This window comes from Aspergillus fijiensis (assembly GCF_003184825.1).
Source record: "Aspergillus fijiensis CBS 313.89 unplaced genomic scaffold BO72scaffold_20, whole genome shotgun sequence".
In the NCBI taxonomy this organism is placed as follows: Eukaryota; Fungi; Ascomycota; class Eurotiomycetes; order Eurotiales; family Aspergillaceae; genus Aspergillus; species Aspergillus fijiensis.
Window position 1 is genome coordinate 131,508 of NW_024468996.1, and position 12,430 is coordinate 143,937.

At 54.2% G+C, this 12,430-nt stretch overlaps 6 protein-coding genes across 6 annotated transcripts; 3 read left to right on the plus strand and 3 right to left on the minus strand.

The window, feature by feature from the left end:
• The first annotated feature begins 569 nt into the window (after window positions 1–569).
• BO72DRAFT_477070 (Tim22-complex subunit TIM54) lies at window positions 570–2,506 on the plus strand. Its single transcript, XM_040947417.1, has 2 exons — window positions 570–778; window positions 849–2,506. The coding sequence occupies exons 1-2, from the start codon at window positions 673–675 to the stop codon at window positions 2,186–2,188; spliced, it is 1,446 nt and encodes a 481-aa protein (XP_040801790.1). The 5' UTR covers window positions 570–672; the 3' UTR covers window positions 2,189–2,506.
• An 87-nt stretch (window positions 2,507–2,593) lies between these two features.
• BO72DRAFT_427935 (peptide alpha-N-acetyltransferase complex A subunit NAT1) lies at window positions 2,594–5,904 on the minus strand. Its single transcript, XM_040943007.1, has 3 exons — window positions 5,544–5,904; window positions 3,482–5,440; window positions 2,594–3,422 (listed from the first exon to the last, which is right to left on the minus strand). The coding sequence occupies exons 1-3, from the start codon at window positions 5,623–5,625 to the stop codon at window positions 2,959–2,961; spliced, it is 2,505 nt and encodes an 834-aa protein (XP_040801791.1). The 5' UTR covers window positions 5,626–5,904; the 3' UTR covers window positions 2,594–2,958.
• Window positions 5,905–6,229: 325 nt separating this feature from the next.
• On the minus strand, window positions 6,230–7,233 carry BO72DRAFT_96171 (MIX23 family protein). Its single transcript, XM_040950833.1, has 2 exons — window positions 6,876–7,233; window positions 6,230–6,799 (listed from the first exon to the last, which is right to left on the minus strand). The coding sequence occupies exons 1-2, from the start codon at window positions 6,946–6,948 to the stop codon at window positions 6,273–6,275; spliced, it is 600 nt and encodes a 199-aa protein (XP_040801792.1). The 5' UTR covers window positions 6,949–7,233; the 3' UTR covers window positions 6,230–6,272.
• Window positions 7,234–7,399: 166 nt separating this feature from the next.
• BO72DRAFT_96149 (putative formamidopyrimidine-DNA glycosylase) lies at window positions 7,400–8,748 on the plus strand. The gene is made up of 2 exons (XM_040950832.1): window positions 7,400–8,111; window positions 8,167–8,748. The coding sequence occupies exons 1-2, from the start codon at window positions 7,519–7,521 to the stop codon at window positions 8,681–8,683; spliced, it is 1,110 nt and encodes a 369-aa protein (XP_040801793.1). The 5' UTR covers window positions 7,400–7,518; the 3' UTR covers window positions 8,684–8,748.
• A 64-nt stretch (window positions 8,749–8,812) lies between these two features.
• Window positions 8,813–9,739, minus strand: BO72DRAFT_376943 (uncharacterized protein; the record flags this gene model as incomplete). Its single annotated transcript, XM_040941238.1, has 1 exon — window positions 8,813–9,739. The coding sequence occupies one exon, from the start codon at window positions 9,737–9,739 to the stop codon at window positions 8,813–8,815; it is 927 nt and encodes a 308-aa protein (XP_040801794.1).
• A 110-nt stretch (window positions 9,740–9,849) lies between these two features.
• nar1 (iron-sulfur cluster assembly protein NAR1) lies at window positions 9,850–12,192 on the plus strand. Its single transcript, XM_040947418.1, has 2 exons — window positions 9,850–10,347; window positions 10,432–12,192. Exons 1-2 carry the CDS (start codon window positions 10,240–10,242, stop codon window positions 12,076–12,078), a joined length of 1,755 nt encoding a protein of 584 aa, XP_040801795.1. The 5' UTR covers window positions 9,850–10,239; the 3' UTR covers window positions 12,079–12,192.
• The last annotated feature ends 238 nt before the right edge of the window (window positions 12,193–12,430 follow it).

Below are 12,430 nucleotides of genomic sequence, written 5' to 3' on the forward strand. Positions count from 1 at the left end.
GTAAACCAGATACAGCAGAATTGAGGCTGGCATGCAACCACAGCATCTCAAAAAGGACTGGATCGATCTGAAACAATCTGGAGAGCATCCATCACCAAGACCGACACTAAGAAGGCCAGACTCGCTCGCTACGGCATGCCAGGGTCTCCAGTTGCGTGGTTTCACTATCCCTATCAGGCGAAGACTGATCCTCCGATCACCCAGTAATTAAGTCTCCATCAGGGATTGATTGTTTCTGCCTTCCAGGGCCATTCGGATCACGGGACTGGGTATACTTTTGTACAGTACATCCCCAGAAGCCCTCTGCTATGCTCGCACATGTAACAAAAGGTGGTCGGAGGATATAAAAGCCACAGTCAGTAATCAGGCTGTCTAGTGAATCCATCAGCTATGCAAGTTATAGCTACCTATAATTAAGAGCATTGCTTGCCGAGCGTACAAACAAACATGGGTAGGTATACTGAGATATTCTCTCGCCCCCGGACGGATCAACGTGGATCCGACGGAGCTGTAGCGTGCATCCCCGAACTTTTTCGGGCCTCCGCCATAGTAGTAGATTCTTGACCTCGGGAATCACCACCTAATTACGAGGAAGTTGATCTTCCTCTGTGTCCGCTACTCCGTCCATTACACCCCGAGGACTATTCCGGGCAGTTGAATACCCCGACCATCATGGCAGACTCCTCCAACCCCAAGCCCGCGGAGACTGCAGGGCCCGCTCAGTCCGCGGCCTCGAAGCCCGCCTCCAAGCCTGTCAACCCTGCCTTCAGGATGATGGGTATGGCACCTCGCCCTTTCCCAATGTCTTCTAATTATGAAATCGTACAAACTAACAAATAGACTCCCAGGTCTCCCCAACATCAAATTCCGCCTCCCCTCCCGGAACTGGATGATCTTCTGGACCATCACCGGCTCGTTCACCGCGGCCTTGATCTACGACCGTCGAGAGAAACGCCGCGCCCAGCAGAAATGGTGTGACCTGGTGGCGCACCTGTCCAAGGAGACGCTGCCCGTGGAGCAGATGCGCCGCAAGATTACCGTCTTCCTGGCCGCGCCGCCCGGAGACGGGCTCCGGGTCGCCCGCGACCACTTCAAGGAATACGTCAAGCCGATCCTCGTCGCCGCGGCGGTCGACTACCAGGTCATCGAGGGCCGGCGCGAGGGCGAGGTGCGCGCGGGCCTGGCCGAGCAGATCCGCAAGACGCGACGCCGCGCGGGCGAGCCCAGCTCCGTCGTCGAGGAGCCCAGCGTCGAGGGCGTCGTCTACGACACGCGGACGCACCTCGGCATCACAGACGAACCGGGCCCCAAGGGCGATCTGGTGATCGGCCGACACACCTGGAAGGAGTATATCCGGGGTCTGCACGAGGGCTGGCTCGGCCCTCTGGACCCCCCTCCTGCACCCACCGAAGACGAACAACAACAACAACAACAACAACCCTCACCCCCCGTTCCCGAAGACGGTGCCCCCGAAACCCCCGAGAAGCAAGAAGACACCACGCCCTCCGAAGAGCCAAAGAAAGAGGAAGAGAAGAAGAAGAAACCCACCGGTCCGACCCCAACCTACCTCCCCACCAGTGCCTACGACCAGCAACCCCTCCCGCCGACCCTCCCCGCCACCCTCGACGGCTCCGTGCCCATCGCCTTTCCCCACCTCCTGGGCTTCCTCAACACCCCGATCCGCATCTACCGCTACCTGAACCGCCGCCACCTCGCCGACGAGATCGGCCGCGACGTCGCGGCCCTGGTCCTCGCCTCCTCCAGCCGCCCATACACCGAAACCACCCCCACCAACCCCACACCTGACTCCTCCGAATCACTCACCACAAGCTCCGACCCCATCCCGATCCCCGAGCAACAAACCATCCTCGCCACCGCCGAACGCGACTGGCACAAATCCGTCCACCGCACGGACGAAACCCAACCCGACAAGGAGCGCGAATGGCTCGATCCCATCGTGTTGGACCCCCGGCTAGCCTCCCGCATGCACCGGTACACCGTGTCCCCCGAGGAAGAAAGCCGGGCGACCCGCATCGCCAGCGGTGAGGAATATATCCGCGGCGAGGAGCGGCCCGCCCCCGTGCCCGTGTGGCAGCGCCTGTGGGTGAAGTACGGCTACGGCGAGGACGAGGCCACCCTCCAGCGGCGGCCGATCCTGGGGAACCTCGACAACGAGGATGGGGAGTAGAATTTATGTGCATGTACAAGAGATCTTTGCCGCAAGGATCGGTATAGATTATAGAAGGGCAAGATGGGGGATTCTGTTTTGACACAAGTATATAGCTAGAGTTCTGTGGGGGATTGATCCAGTTCTTATGATAGGCCTCTTGTGGGAAAGAGGCTGTCGTCTTTGTTGATATGATATATCATTTATTTTTGTTTTTGTCGTCATTCTGCATGGGAAAAGGAACCGTCGCTGCTCTTGGTTGTATTTCTATCTTCTTTTTCATTTCTGGTTGTACTTAGAGGTGTATATTATTCCAATCTAGAGGTGTTTTGATTGTGCAGGCTTCTTGTTGTTTAAATATTCTTTTGCAGGTGTCTAAAATATATCAGAGGAGCTCTGCCTTGAGCCTCGCAAACCGTCTTGAGTAACCGCTTCATATCAGTTGACATTCTTGAACTTATGTAGCTAGAACAAGTAAGCTACGTTGACAGCATCAACAACTAACCTAGTGATACACACCCTGAAACTTCGAAAGCTCTTTTATAACGTCTAGCTAAAATTGTCTCCCCCCTCTCTTCTTCTACGCGTTCCCATACCATGCAAACAAGGTATACTTCAAACACGCAACTGCAATAGCTATACCCGGGCTAATCACCAGAAACAAAAAAAAGGAATAAATATCCAGTTCTGAAGAGATCACACACAACAAGCCCTGATTGATTGAGCCGGGTAACGTGTGACAGTGTTCTACCCATCCAACGCATTTTCCATTTTTCATTTTATTTCATCCTTTACTCCAGACGGAACACCGATGACTCAGGCCATTTGCTGCTGGCCTTCTGAGCGTAGGCGGTCTTGGCAGCCTGGTCGCTGCCCCACGCGGTCAGCAATTCCAGGCCGGTGAGCGCGGTATCGATGGTGATGTCGGTCGAGTCAAGCGTGGCGGTAAGCTCTTGTTCGCATTGCGACCTGGTGTCGGGCTCCAGGAGCTGCCGGCTGGTGAGACCGGCCTGGACTTGAGGGACACTGTCCTTATGGGTGGAAATGAAGGACTCGTTCCACTCGTCCAGGTTCGTCGATTTAGGGAGCAAAGCCTCGAATTCGGCGTTGACGGCCTCAGCCACTTCAGCAGGAAGGGGCTCGGACAGGTTGTCCAGAGCTTTGCGGAGTCGGAGGATTTGAACGTGGAGAGTAGGGTTGGCGGCGTCGATCGAGTGGGCGGCAGTCAGGCACTTGAGGGCGAGCGCGTATTTACCTAATCGAGGGTGAGATTAGCAGGGGTGGTGGTAGCAAATTGCAAGGCGATGGACATACCTCTTCTGAGATAAACCTCGAACCCGAGAGTCTGAGCCTCAATGCTCTTGGGGCTGAGCTCCAACAAGGGAGTTAAGAACTTCATCGCCTCCTTGAGCGGGTCCTGGGTCGCGACCAGCTTGGTGCCAAGCGGATCAGGGTCCTCCTTCTTGACGTCTCCGTCGGCGCTCTTGCCGGTGCTGGCCGCTTTTCTTGCCTCGCGCTTCTCGGCCTCCAGCTTCTCCAGGCGCTGCTGCTCCTTCTTGGCCTTCTTGAGGGCCTTCTTGCGCTCGTTTTCATCCTCTCCGACCCCATTGGTAGCCATAGGTCCGTGGGCCAGATCCGGCTGGTCGTGCAGGAGCAAGTATGACTTGATGGCCGAGAAAGCCACACGGGTGTAGAAGGGGTGCTCGCGCAGGCGGTCCTCCCAACGGACCATGTCCACGTACGCGCGGATCATGCCCTTCCGCAGCGAGAAGCTGTGGAAGTCGAACTGGTCTTCTTGCCAGGTGTCGAAGATGTTGTAAACGGCGTGGAAGCGCTTGAGGGCGAGGCCGAGCTTCTTCTGGCGCAGGTAGGCCTCGCCATCCTCCGTTAGGTACCACACACACTGCATCTCATGCAGATCGCCCAGAGCGCCTCCAACAGTCTCGTTCCGGGTGAACTTGCTCATGTTGTCAAGACCCTTCTCGTTGTCGTTGTTGCGGAGTTGATACTTGGCAGCCTTGGAGTTGATGTAACGGTCCTTCTCGTCCAGCAGACGGGCCTTCTCCATCTCCTCGGCGGCCTTCTCGAGGTTGCCGTGGTGCTTCCAGATCCGCGCCTTGGTCATCTGGTATTCCACGGCCTTGGGCGAAAGTTCGATAGCCTTGTCGACATGCTCCATCGCCTTGGTCAAGTCCCGGCTGAGGTGGTAGTTGTAGTGCTGGGCGAGGAAGTAATGGGAAGAAGAAAGGAATTCGGTATTGTCGCTGTCGGCCTGACCCTCGGCAGAGCCGTTGGATTGAGGAGTCGAGACGTAACCCTCAACCAGCTCCTGAACAGTATCCCGCTTAGCCACGTTGGTATAAAGGGCCTTGATGTTGGCAAAGAGCGAGGGAACGCCCTTCTTGAGCGAGCGCTGCAAATAGGCATCGGCAGCCTGCTTGAAGTCGTCTCCCTCGAGGAAGTCTAGAGGGATCCGGCGAGCAGCGTCACCACGGGGGGCCTTCTCCACCCAGGAGTCGTACAAGGCCTTCAAAGCCTTGGGGTCGTCCTTGGAAAGACCCTTAGCCCGGATCAAAGCATCGTAGTAGGTCGAGTTCTCAGGGTTCCGCTCGAGAAGAGTAGTGTAAGCGGCCTCGGCCTCGGCCTTGCGGTCCAGGCGCAAGAGGTAGTCCGCCTTCATCTCCAGCACAGCCTGCACATCGGCACATCTGCGACCGAACTTCTCCAAATGCTCCAATGCCTGCTCCAGCTTGCCGGCCTCGGCCATGATTGTGTTCTTGTACAGGACGGCCTCGGAGTGCTCCATGTCAGAGGTGGGCGGCGGGGTCTTCAGCGTCTCCTCGTACGTCGTGAGCACCTTCTCGGCCTCCTCAAGATCGCCGGAAAGGTGGTGTGCGATCGCCAGGGCGGTCCAGTTCTGTCGGAAGTTGGGGCGGGCCTGCAGCATGGTCGTCCGGCTCTGTATGTAGCCCTGGTAATCCCGCATCTGTATCTGGAGGAGCGCAAGATCCCGCTGGATGGGCTGCGACTCGGGCTCGATCCTCAGGGCAAAGCGGTATGCCTTGATCGCCTCCTCGTAGTTCTTCTCCGCACGGTACAGCAACCCGTAGACGTGCCAGCAGATATGCGACCTCATGTCGTTCTTGAGGGCCTCCTTGGCCAGCACGAAAGCCTCCTCCAACTGGCCGATGTTGCTCATGATCAGAGCCTTCATCGCCAAGGTATCGCCATGGTTGGGGTTCTTCTTTAGAATTTGTTCGGCGGTTTTGATGCCTGTTGTGCGATGCGAGCATTGGCGTTAGCTGTTTTGCACCTGCTACCCACTTGCGAAAGTGACAAGCGTGTTCATTGTGGAGGGGGGTTTTGCAGAACGCACCTTTCTTATGTTGCTTGTTTTCATAATGACGGACCACTTGGCGGAACAAGGCCGCATCCTTGGAGCTCAATGGTTGTGGCATGGTGCGTGTGGGTGACAGGTGGAAGGTGCAGTGCAAAGACTTGCAGACTTGCGGACTTGCCAGATGACTGTGTGCGGAAGACGGAAGCTGGGCGGTGGTCGTGCGCGGGGAGGGGGAGAGAGAGGGAAAGAGGGACGGACTCGATACTACTCCGTAGTAGAGGGAGGAATGACGATTGATGATTGCTTAGGCAGCGATAAGCTCTGACCGATTCTACAACAAGAACTTTTGACAGGAAATATCGCAAGAAGAGCAGCAAACAACAATAAACAATCCGGAGGTTTTTGAGTCGAGCAATTTCTATTGAAATCGCTACAAATAAGCTATAATTATTCATAAAGTTCTTTCCCGACCGCCGTCTTCCGCTCAAGGCTGCTCCGTATTAGTCAAGATGATGATCCGAAGCGGCGCTTGCATGCATATGCAACACTGCGCAGACAGCCTGTCTATTCACTATGCTAGGTTTACTCAATGGAAAGAAACTGAAAGAGTGAAGAACGCCGTTGAATGCTATTGTTACATGGTCATTTACATACATAACTTAATGAAAATGGTCAAATGATCGCTTGTGCTGGCCGGAATCGACCCGACCCTCCAAAGTAGAAGACTCCCAAGCGAGACTCCATCGACTGGAACCAAGGACAATCTTACAAGTCCCTCACTGGTCGTTGTTTGCTTTCGCGCCACTTATTCAGCGCTTCCTCCCAGCTCTCTGATGAGCTTTCGCATCGCTCCGTCACAAGACCCCAGGTCCGCGCACGAATGATATCTTCAACGCTTCTTTGATACCGAACGAGGTATGCCAGGGATTCCGTGCGTGGTTCGCGAGGGAAGAACCGCGCAGAGTAAGGATCGAGTCTTTCGTCGACCACGCGCTCGCGGTCCTTAGCCGACTCGACTTCCCGCAGGAGAAGGTCCGGATCTTCCGGGTCGGGGCTCGTTGCCACACCAGCGCAATAACTGAGCACGTCTGACCGCGCCTGCCATGACGGGAACAGCACTTTATTCTTGAAGCCTTCGCAGGCTGCCGGGTCGATTGTTCGCTCCGCCGTGGGGTCTATCTGGCGGGCGGCCGTTGAGGAGGGGTCGAAACCATCCCGCGCCGGAGTATACAATGCATTAAGATTCTGTGTGATCGAATCATCTATCGTCGATCGTGAGAGGCGCAGGAATTCTGATTACCAGTGCAGACCTTCGTCAGCGCCTGTTTGTGTCATTGCACGCTTTGGTGGCGACGGGAGTCTACATACCTCGGAGTGCCCTTTCATTGAAACAAAACTTGGGGCTTAACGCAGGGGCCGCGGTTGAAGTTTGGTGAAACATTTTCTGACGCTCTGCTTTCCCTGCCTCCCCGTCCAACGCACGTTTCTCGGCCCAGAATAAATCCACTTTGTATGTTGAGAATGCGGTTCAAGCCGGCTGTGGGTGGCAATCCCGTCTGTTGGCGGCAAGTCGATCAGCGAGAAGAGAGTATCGCTGAATTTTTGTCGGAGGCCGAGGAAGTACTTGAGGAGATTGCAAACTTCCTTTGGCAATAGTTTAGAAGTAGTCCAAAGTGTATTAGGAGCAGATATGCGTGAGGATTAGCTAGGACTTGAAGCGATGAAGTGGAAATAATGCGTATGAGGGCCGGCCCGCATGCCGACCAGACCATCAGCACTGCAGAAGCAGCTTACTGCCGGAACCGGTTAGCAATCTCAAATCACGGGACTACGTGATTCCTTGACGCGTGTTGCGGCGATACTTTCGCCTGACGAGGGATTCCTTCCAAGTCGAACTAATGCAATTCACTTCCAGTCCGGAAAATCTCCTCTGAAGCTTGACCTGTGTTAGTCACGAGGATTCGAAATCTTGTACACGCCCCATTCGTTGACATACACCCCATCTTCCGCAATGCCCGAGCTAGCGGAGGTTTCGCGCATCGTCCACTTCATACGCCACCATCTAGTCGGCAAGACTCTGACGAAAGTGTCTGCCCAACATGATGACATCGTCTACGGAAAAGTTGGAACCACTGCCGCTGAATTTCAGAAGGCAATGGAAGGAAAGAAGGTCGTTGGCGCCGGACAGCAGGGCAAGTATTTCTGGATCACCATGTCGACGCCGCCCCATGCGGTAATGCATTTTGGCATGGCTGGCTGGCTCAAGATCCGTGATGCCGACACATACTACTATCGTACCGATAAACCAGAAGACAAAGAGTGGCCGCCCAAGTACTGGAAGTTCTTGTTGGAAACCGACGGTGATCCTAAGGCAGAGGCGGCCTTTGTGGATCCTCGTCGACTAGCTCGCATACGGCTCGTCGATTGTCCCGCCGAAGAAATTCGCAAGCATAGCCCATTGAAAGAGAACGGTCCGGATCCGGTTGCTGATAAGGATACTGTCACGGAGGAGTGGCTTGCAAAGAAACTAAGGAGCAAGAAGGTTCCCGTCAAGGCCCTTCTGCTCGATCAGGCGAACATTAGCGGAATTGGGAACTGGATGGGGTATGTCCATTGTCCTTTTTAGCCCCTAAAACATTCGTGACTAAACTAGCTCTAGTGATGAAATCTTGTATCACGCAAAGATACACCCAGAGCAGTATAGCAACACCCTGAATGATGACCAGATCAAGGAGCTCCACACCGTTATGCACTATGTCTGCTCGACCTCAGTGGAAGTGCTAGCCGACTCCGAGAGGTTTCCGGAGCATTGGTTGTTTAAGCATCGATGGAATAAGGGCAAGAAGAATGTCCCATCAGTCCTGCCCAACGGAGAGAAGATCACTTTCCTCACCGTTGGGGGTAGAACAAGTGCTGTGGTTCCCAGCGTACAGAAGAAGACTGGTCCAGTGGCAAAGGAAGCTGACAGCGATAGTGGCAGCAACTCGAAGCGAAAGAGAGACCCAGTCGTGAAGGAAGAGGATGAGACAGCAGTGAGCGAAGACGAATCCAAGCCAAGAAAAGCTAGCTCCAAGAGAGAGAACAAAAGAGCCATCAAAACCGAAGATGAGGAGGAAACCAAGCCGTCGGAATCAACAACCACAACCAGACGGCGCTCAACAAGGGTGAGGAAGTGATTCCATGTGGGGGGCTTTCCTGTTTATCGTCGCCACCTTGTCAAATATAACTATAGTGCGACGATTTCGAGATGAAATTCAACCTGGACATGTTATACCTGTGGTCTCGATTTCTTGCTGCGCGAACGCTTATATCGTCAGTCCATGAAGCTTGTCTCTGAAAACATCGAAATTCCCGTTCCCCTGCGCAATTGTCTTTGCATCGTCTAGGATTGCGAATACGATCTTCTCCCACCAGCCTTGGAACTCTTTCTCCCGCAAAACTTCGGCCCAGCAATCAGCAACCTCGGCGTTCGGGTTTCCAAAGGCTCCACAACCCAGAGCCCCTAGCACAAGCCTGCGGTGTTTTTTGTACGCGGCGATTCGAAGAATCAATCTCATTTTCAACTTCATTCCCTCGCGATCGCGCGGGCTCTTGTACCTCGGCGGGTCGTGTTGGTGGTCTAGTTCTGGGTCCTGAATAGCAGCCACGCTAATCACGCTCACCACCGGGAAAAGGTCAGGCTTTTCCAAGTCCATCAGCTCATGGCCTTTATCAATGCTCTCTCGGAAGACGAGGACAGATGGTGAATAAATAGCGCCGAGGAACCGCAGGGGGTAGTACCGATGTTTGAGTGTTGAGCTTAAGCTGCTCCGATAGCAGAGTGCCTCTTCTTGGGCAAGGGCTCCATTTAGCCAACCTCCACCAGGCCTGTTCGCGTTGGCCATATTGAGAATACAAACGTGCTCTGCGTTGTTTTGGTTGTTGGGGTACAAAGAAGGACCCAGTGCAGTAGCAATATCGAAAGTATCGCCGAGCAGTATTTCCACCTGGGTTGTCAGCCTCGGGCTGAACCTAGGGTCAAGAGCTTCGTATCTGGAGCCGTGACATATTTTCCCGATAGGAGGTGCTTCGGGACGTGTAGATAAAATCCTTGGGAGCAATGCATTTGTTTCTTTTGCGACCAATCTTAACTTCTCTCTTTGGCCTCGCCCCGGATGTTGTGCTTCTGCACGCGGCCGCTTCCGCCTTCCGCTCACCGGCCGGAAATAATCAGTAATCCGGTTTGACGTCATTCGAGGATTGGTCATGAGGTCTCGTAAAGGTTCAATGAGACCAGACAGATATATTGGCAGCCCCTCTGTTCAAATGCATTTCATGTATTATACAATCGTGCTCCTAGGCAGCAAGGAAGGCGCGTTCAACCGGTTGGTGCCTCGTGTCCGGTGGGCCGGCAGAATGATCAGGGACGCGATAAGATTAGACTGAAGCAGCAAGCGGTGAGCTTATCTTCGCCGATCGCGGGGCAGCCACCTCAATCTCATCCGCCGTACAAATGCGGTTCCGTCGCCACGATGACAAAGCATTGATTCTATCACAATTACCTTCAATTCGAGTTCTTTCTCTCTGCAAATACTCTAAACATTCCCTCTTTCATTTGCTGCTTACACCAGGCTTACTGCGTGCCTTTCTGTGACTTCACACTCAATCTACAAAGCGCTCACTCGAACCTCTACGAGCCGCGGAACCCTCTATCAATCCCAGTCTACTGCGTCGGCCTCCGGCGTCTGCCACGATGAGTGCAATTCTCTCTGCAGACGACCTCAACGATTTTATTTCCCCTGGTGTCGCATGTATTAAGCCAGTCGAAACCCTTCCAAAGAAGGAGGAGTCAAACTCAGATGTACGTGCGCGAGCGATGCCTTTCCTCCTCCCCTCTTCCACCCCACTTTGTCCAATAATAGACCTCTAATCTCTAATTGTATAGAATCCTTATGAAGTGACCAAAGAAGACAAGGTTCAACCTGAAAACCTCCCTCCGGCTCAGATCTCTTTGACAGACTGTCTCGCCTGCTCTGGATGTGTCACATCTGCCGAGGCAGTGCTTATCTCATTGCAGTCACACGCCGAGGTCCTCAACACCCTCGATACACATCCCGAACTATTGCTAAGTGGCGATGACGCTCATGATGGCGAGAGTCGGATATTTGTTGCGAGTGTCAGTCCACAAGTGAGGGCGAGCCTGGCGGCGACCTACGGCATAGCAGAGAAGGATGCAGATAACATGATTCACCAATTCTTGAGTGGCCCGCAGGGTTTACGGGCTGGAGGAGCGAAGAACAGCGGTTTCACATGGATAGTCGACACCAATGTAATGAGAGAGGCCGTTCTATCTCTCACCGCGGACGAAGTCAGCGACTCATTGGCTGCAACCTCAGACACCCCTGGATTGTCGTCACCGAAACGCCCTATCCTGTCCTCCGCATGTCCAGGATGGATCTGCTACGCCGAAAAGACGCATCCTTTCATCCTTCCTCACCTGTCGCGTCTCAAGTCTCCCCAGGCACTCACCGGAACGTTCCTGAAAACGGTGCTTAGCAAGTCCCTGGGAATTTCCACCTCTCGCATCTGGCATTTGGCCATAATGCCGTGCTTTGACAAGAAGCTGGAGGCTAGCAGAGAAGAACTCACAGATGCAGCATGGTCTCCGTCCTCTGCTGAGTCTACCACGCCAGTTCGCGACGTTGACTGCGTCATCACCACGCGCGAGCTTCTTTCACTGGCATCTTCCAGAGGCATTTCGCTGCCCAGTTTGCCTTTGAAGCCTGTGCCACAGCCACAATTCCCCGACCCAGTATTGCACGACTTTCTCTTCTCTAAGAGTAAATCGGTCCAGAATGCTACGACAGGTACCTCCGGAGGCTACCTCTACCACGTCCTCAAATGCTTTCAATCACGAAATCCAGGTAGCGAGATTGAGATTCAACGAGGACGGAATTCGGACGTTGTGGAGTACTTTCTGATGTCGCCCGAACATCAGCCCATTATGAAGGCTGCCCGCTACTACGGTTTCAGAAACATCCAGAACCTTGTCCGTAAACTCAAGCCATCGCGAGTCTCGAGACTCCCGGGTGCGCGGACAGCAAATGGGCCGATGGGCGGCAGCAAACGGCAGCCGATGGGACGGAATGCTGCATCAGGTGGATCGGGCTCAGACTATGCATACGTGGAGGTCATGGCATGCCCTGGGGGCTGCACGAATGGCGGAGGACAGATCCGCATTGAAGACGCCCGGGACGCAACAAGCGCACAGACCGAGACTTCAGGGGAGACGCCGAAGCCCTCACCGCATGAACAGCGCGCATGGCTCGCTCGTGTGGACGAGGCTTACTATTCTGCCGAGTCGGACTCGGAGAGTGAGGTCGCCCCTCAATCACAGCCCTTGTCTCTTGCGGAACAAGAGGCCAGGGTGCATACCGCCCTGAACCACTGGGCCACTTTCATGGACATGCCTCTTTCAAAGCTGGCTTATACTACATATCGGGAGGTTGAGAGCGACGTGGGCAAGCCCCAGGGACCACCGGATGCCGCTCGCGTGGTCGAGTTGGCTGGGAAGATCGGTGGTGGTTGGTGATTTCTGACATTTGATGACGACATATACATATACCCTGTGATGTTCGCATATATGATTCCATCTGATTGCATATGACTGCATAGCTACGGATATAGATAAATATTTCAGCCCCTTACAATGGTCTTACCTTCAGCCAAGGAGTAAAAGGAAATCCCGTCTATCGACAAGCCATGAAGGCCCATCGAATCATAATTTGATGATGGTAATGCGCATATCTAGATTCAGTGCTCTATAGACCCGGGGTCAACCCACCGCCTACCCCAAACAAGCTAGCCGTAAGCTACGGCCACCACCACCAGAACCAACAATCAGCTGACTAACCGCTCCAGATCCTTCTATCTGCGCCGCAAAA